Genomic DNA, 6,484 nt, shown 5'->3' with positions numbered 1-6,484 from the left:
CAGAGTCAAAATTGCTACGGTCTCGTCACCTTTTGTGTACCATATGACAAAATTTGATATTGATATAGTGTAGGCTTCTGTGTGTGTTTTCTTTTAGTTGGGTTGGGCAATTTACTACATGCCCTTTTTAATGGGATCATCTTTCTTAATCTTATGGGATGCTGTTGCCATGTTACAATAATAGAGGATTTGATACGTAGTGTTGCTCAAGTTTTCATAGTTGATATCTAAAGCCTTAACGGTAGTGTGTTTGGGCCTAAATATTATTTCCTCAATATTTCTAGTTTTAATAAGTCATTGCCCTGCACAACTGACTATAGTTGCCACTTTGACTTTTTGTACTTTTAATAGGCCCCACATCAGGGGTGGAAAAAAATATATAAAAATGAAATACTCAACATGGCTGCAGGTATCTTTATTTATTGTAAATATTTTATCAACGTAGAATCAACATTTTTACAATCATAATCTAATTATGCGTCTAATTTTTTAAAAATAATTGTATTAAATAAGTGGGTTTTTTTAAAACATTTTTATTTCATAAGAGTTAATCCAATTAAAATGATAATTTTTAAAAAAAAAGTTAAATCATCTTGGAATGACATTGCCCTCCTGTCTGTTTTACTGTAAAACTTAAATGTCGCACTTCAGCTCAAAGGTTTGCCCACCCCTGCCCGAGATGACCTTTTCTTGTATTCATGGCCTGGTCAGGCTACATAAAAGAGGCTGACCTCTTCCTTAAGGCCATCACCTAGAAGACCTCTGGGACAGAAGAATCCAAAGGATGACGGGTATTCCCGCACACATTTATCCCTCTAAACACAGATGTGACTGTTTAGTGCTTGAAGACTCAAGAATAGCAAAATATAAAGCACGGTTTTTAGAACTCCTGCTCCACTTCTATAATGGAAGAGCATCTCTTGACACTATCTGCATTGTTTGTGTTTGTTTTCAGCTATACGGGGAGCTCTATGGACTCTGTTGTCGTGGCCCTGCCTCCTTAGCACCGGTTTCCTGCTCGAGTGTACGGACCAGGATCAGGTCATCCACCCCTACTGTTTATCCATTTCTCAGGAGAAGCTTCTGGACAGGGTCATCCAGCATGCCGAGATCATCTCCCGCATCTCCGAAGAGTCATGTACTTTATTTGTAAGTAACCTCTACCCGAACACAGAAATTCAATATTTGGAGCACGAGCACAAATAGATAACAACCCATGATTTGATTAAAGACAGGTATTGTCAGTTCTACATCAGAAATAATCAACACATTGGTAGCCCTTTGTTGTGATTTATATTATAAAAATAGAATGGTATTAGAATTCAATATCCATTATCTGAAGCCTATCCCAGGTGATATTGTACGAGGGGTGGGTTACACTTTGAAGTGGTTGACAGCCAATTATAGGGTAATAATTCAAAGTCTTTCGAATTCAATATTTCAATGTGTGGCATATGTAGGTTTAAATGAATAAATTAAAGCTAAATATCGTTGATGTCCCGTGGAAAACATTCATGTCCATTTTTAAAAAAGATTCTTATTTTTACGTTAAAGCAGCACTGGGCAAGAAATCGACCTTAATAAAAAAGAATTCTCAACTCTTTTGATGAAACATTGACTTAAAAATACAGTAGTTGATTGGGATTTCTTGCCCTCAGGTGGTCTGTATCGTTTTTACTGGCACAAAGCAACTTTGAGGGGGATGGAATCAACCTTGGCACACAAAAAAATACAAATGTCCCGAATTGCTTTATGGCATACTCACTTCCTCCTTTCCCTATAAGGACGGCTCAGGATTTCACGACACTACGCGCTGGCACACATGGGAAATGTGGTTGATTTTGGCAAAACACTACCACATTTGTCCACATGGCGCCGCCATAATCAACAAAAACGGACATATGACACAGTGTTGCTTTAATGGTATTTTTGCGTTACAGACATCACATTAATGTGATTTTTTTTTTAAAAATCAAAATTTAGTCATAATTATATATATAGTGATATAACAATGTCTTTCCTTTATTTTTTATTATTAGCTTTTCATTATTACCAGCATTGATTTACATGACCTTTAATTGGTGATTGACTGTGTAGAATAACATGGTTGCAGTGCTATTGCCCTATATACACTTCATGTATATTATTGTAATCCCAAAAGGTTCAATTAATCATTCAATAGCTTTCAGAAGTCACTTCTCCATTTTGTTACTGGGAGGATTTTGTAACTTGTTTTCACTGCACTAAAATAATCATATGATGCATGAACATGCTCATGCAATGTGCTGTTGCCTTTTCACACCTGATGACCTTCTTGCTGCTGCACTCCAGAGCAACCTATTGTCTGCGCAAAAATCAGCGGTGTAATACAAATGCGACAATAGGGTAGACAGAAGCTACGACAGCGTTAGGCTTTGTAGCTTGCAAAAAGCTACATTGCGTATAGTGCGCCTGGAGAGGTGACTGTAGCGCTTATCACAAAGGAGAGGTTGTCTATTGATTGCAGTAGAACATGATGGAACAGTCGTGAAGATTAGGTCCAAGTTGGCCTTTTGTTTGTCATTTCTCATTTTCTGTTCCCTGTTTATATGCGGCCTCCCCCCCCCCCCCCCCCCCCTTTCTGGATTATGTGCAGGAGGACATATTTGTCCCATATCCGTTGCAGTTTCAGAGGAACCAGGCCGCCTATGCGTGTCTTACAAAGGCCATCCCCATTCCGAGCTCCATTGGCGAAGTTCAGCAAATGTCTGTAAGCACAAGCCTCTGCTCATATACAAGTGTGGAACAAGCTGTAAAGGTCATTCCAGAATTGGAAGGACAAGTTAACTTATATAATCATGTTTTGTCATGTTTTCAAGCAAAACAAGTAATCATATCATTTGATTCGTCCAGCTCAACCATCAGCGGTACACTTTTTATGATGCTTTCTTTGCCAACTCTGTTATAGACACTCACACCTGAATAAATCTGTCGCAATGAACTAAAGATAGTTAGATTTTATTTGCATTCTTTATTTAAAATTTCGTATGACTCAAACAAGTTTGCAAGTGACTGTGCTGCAAATCAATGCTAATGTTTGAGTTTTTGTCCACGCGTACGTACTAGCTGCTATGCTGACTGATCAAAAATAAGCATTGCTTTATGAATATAAATATTTTTAAAATGCTGATATTAATGTCTTTTTTCGTAACATGAGTTAGGGGTGCATTGGATTAAGTAAAACCATCTATCACGGCTAAAAAGATTGTAAAAAGGTGAAAAATATAACTACCCATGGTCAGGCTAATGACCTTGATGACGTCATTTCTGTTAGTAATGTAGCTCACCTTTTCCTCTAGATAGCAAAAAAGAAGTTATAGTAAGAGTACCATATATGATAAAAAATGGAATTCTTTCTGAACAATTACAAGGAAAACAAAATAAAATCGAACCAACCTAACTTTGTAATTTAAATAATATTTGACATATCACTATAACCGCAACTATTGCCACATTTTGCTAGGTCAACTATAACTTAAAGTAAAGTGCATGTTTCTATGCATGACTTGTGTATGCAGTATTTGAAGTTTTATGGAGCAGGGAGTTTAGTTCAATTCAGGAATGACTCATAAATTATAAGCTACAACGACCCTGTCTTTCATAACAAGTACCTTGTACATCTAGTAAATCATACGTGTCTTCCAGGAAAAATGGTTGCTCCACTCCGTGCTAATGCTGGTCCAGTCGTGGATCGAGCCCTTGGTCTACCTCCAGACAACACTGGACCGCCACGACGGTGCTCCGGAAATGCTCCTCAACAAGACCAAGTGGATGTCTGACAAACTTATCAGCCTGGAGCATGGAGTGGTCGTTCTCATCAAAAAGGTAGGTCCCATAAATCGCGGGATGAAACCGTCGTCAAGCACGGTCAGGCCCAGAATGAAGTTTGACCTTTGGAATGTTTCCATATAAAATGCCAGAGACCAAACTGTGTCCATTGTCCATCATAAAAACCTATTTTGGTCGGGCGGGCAGGGGCAGTGATAATGTATCGCCAATGTTTTGGAGATTCAACAAACTTAACGGTGAACTATAAAGTGTAAAAATTTTCACCACCATGAGTCCAATATCCCCCTGTGAGGTGGCTGAATGTGTCTGTCCAGATGCTGAACGAGGGCCTACTGACAACGAGTTACAGCGACCAAGGCCTGTTCCAATACGACATGCAAACAGACATGGTGGAATCTGTCATGAGGGACTACATCTTACTCAGCTGCTTCAAGAAAGATTCCCATAAGATAGCGACATTCCTCAAGCTTCTCAAGTGCCGACAACCCGAAAATTACAACTGTGCGTGAAAACTAAGTCATGCACTTTTAAACTTAGTATGAATTCCTTGTAGATAGTGTTTTGGAGGAAAACAAGTCCTTTCTCTAATGGAAAATACCTGAAATAAATCTTTCAAAGACAAAAGAGCTTGTGTAGTTTATCTTTCCAAAATGTGTATACAAACAACTTGCTATCAAAATAGCGGGGGAGGGGACCATACCATTGGTTATACATTTCTTCATAAGTGCTTCGGAATATTATCTCATAACAATCCTTCCTTCCACTATATATGCTCTGTTAAATAATCCTCAACTACATTATAATTGTAACCTGACAAAGTCAATGTGAATAAAACCCTGCATATCATTTCAGAGAATATCATTTTATTTCAGAGTTTTATTCCCTCAGGTTTTTTATTATTCCCATTCCTCCCTAGAGTAATAAATGAGAATTAAAAAAGAGGTTTGCTAGTTTATCTTCCGCATTTAGTGAAATGAATCACTTTCACCGGAGACTAAGTCAAATAGAGCGTCAGCGCTTAAAAAGAGTAATAATGATTAAAGAATGGCACATTTTCATGAGTGAGAGACATACCTACGCTGAATACATAACAGCAAAATAAAAAAGGCTTAAATATTAGCTTTTGTCTAGATTGACCGACCAACTGAATAATGACATATATACCCAACGATTAAATATATGTGTATAACAAAAGTTACAAAAAAAAAAAATATGTCCACAAAAGTTGACCTCTGCTTTTGACCCATCACTGTAGTGGACACAGCAAACACATTGTTAGTGGCATACACTGGTCTACTTTAACATCCGGGGACCAACTCGCCACACCACACGCAGTTCACTTTGGATCCAGATAAGCAGCATACACATTCCTCCCCTATTTTCTTCTTTATTTGCAGTGTTTGGATATAAAATATAAATTCCGGATAACGTTTTATGGAACCACCACTCAATTTTGACATCAGGTGCTAACTCTTAGAAAGAGCCCCAAGTGTGTTGCATACTATGTGTGATGCTTTGTATTTGTGATAATTGAAACGCCATAGCTTGGAGGCAGGAAATGTAATTAAGCCTGCGTGATGATTTACTTGGTGGTGCATGCGACAAAGAGCATCAGCGTTAACTTGGGTGGATGCTAAAATATTCAAGCATTTAGAGCATTTGATTTCTTTCTAGCCAGTGGCTCTCAATGGAATGCTGATGTGTATTCAAGTCAAACAGGGGACACAAAACATATCCGGAATAGTGATACCTCAAAATGGTTTATAATTCAGAAACCCAGCAATTACTCAAGTTAAGAGATTCAAATGTCAAATATAATATTTCAGTATTTTATTTATTTTAATAATTCAGTTTCTGGTGGTACATATTTCAGCCTATGTTGGTAGAGCAAGTAGAAGAAGGGTTTTTCGACAATGACCTTGCATGAAGTAATGTCGGAAAAACAACCACCTGCAGAAGTCGCCTTTTATGTCATTTTTTTTAATCCGAGCAGAGCGCCGTATGTGGGTTAGCGGGATTTCCCAGCCCTCCTGGCAGGAAAAATAGACCTTGGCAGTGTTGCCCGTTTTGTGACAGAGCGCAAAAATGGACTCCTACTATTCGTGGACTCTGTCAGTATGTGAGCAAGTTTGAAAGAATTGTTCCTTTTTTTTATTTTTTCAAACTCAGATATCCTTCTTTCATCTCATTAGTTTGTCGGAAATAATCTGAAAACATCGCCGGACATTTCTGAACCAGCGGCTGTGGAACAAATGTGTTCCCTTTAGGCTAGGAAAAAGAAGGAAAATGCCAAAAGAGGTTCGGCTTAAATCAATGCAATTTCCTGCTCTTCACGTCTGTGGCCAGAGGGACCTTCTTGGCGTTTTCACTTTTCTGTCTTTGATAAACTGTGAGTCTTTGCGAGCAGAGGGAGGCAAGTGGTGCAGCGTGTATTTGTCTTCCTGCCAATGTGTGTCGGCTTATGTTTTTCCAACATCAAAAAACAGGACTCCAAATCTTGTGCATTTCCTTCACTTTGGGAAGCACTTTCATTACTTCAAATATAATAATTTCCTTTTCAGTAAGACTCCAAGGATTACCAGTGTTTGTTTGGCTTTCATTTCATTGTTTCCTTTCCCTCAGAGAAAAGGTTTGATCGGAGCTTGGTCATCCTACG

The 6,484-nt window shown here is 38.3% G+C and overlaps 1 protein-coding gene across 1 annotated transcript; it reads left to right on the top strand.

Moving 5' to 3' along the window:
- Window positions 1-757: 757 nt before the first annotated feature.
- Window positions 758-4,452, top strand: smtla (somatolactin alpha). The gene is made up of 5 exons (XM_086036569.1): window positions 758-791; window positions 956-1,149; window positions 2,636-2,749; window positions 3,685-3,864; window positions 4,143-4,452. The coding sequence occupies exons 1-5, from the start codon at window positions 785-787 to the stop codon at window positions 4,335-4,337; spliced, it is 690 nt and encodes a 229-aa protein (XP_085892695.1). The 5' UTR covers window positions 758-784; the 3' UTR covers window positions 4,338-4,452.
- The last annotated feature ends 2,032 nt before the right edge of the window (window positions 4,453-6,484 follow it).

This window comes from Filicampus tigris, chromosome 7 (genome assembly GCF_054856515.1).
Source record: "Filicampus tigris isolate MCC_2025a chromosome 7, RoL_Ftig_1.0, whole genome shotgun sequence".
In the NCBI taxonomy this organism is placed as follows: domain Eukaryota; kingdom Metazoa; phylum Chordata; class Actinopteri; order Syngnathiformes; family Syngnathidae; genus Filicampus; species Filicampus tigris.
Note: the sequence above shows the minus strand (reverse complement) of the source record. Positions and strands in the feature narration are given on the sequence as shown.

Bases quoted from the DNA above. Each gene is read 5' to 3' on its own strand.
- smtla (XM_086036569.1), top strand. The intron at 2,750-3,684 runs GTAAGCACAAGC...CGTGTCTTCCAG, and splicing joins GCGAAGTTCAGCAAATGTCT to GAAAAATGGTTGCTCCACTC. The intron at 3,865-4,142 runs GTAGGTCCCATA...GTGTCTGTCCAG, and splicing joins TGGTCGTTCTCATCAAAAAG to ATGCTGAACGAGGGCCTACT.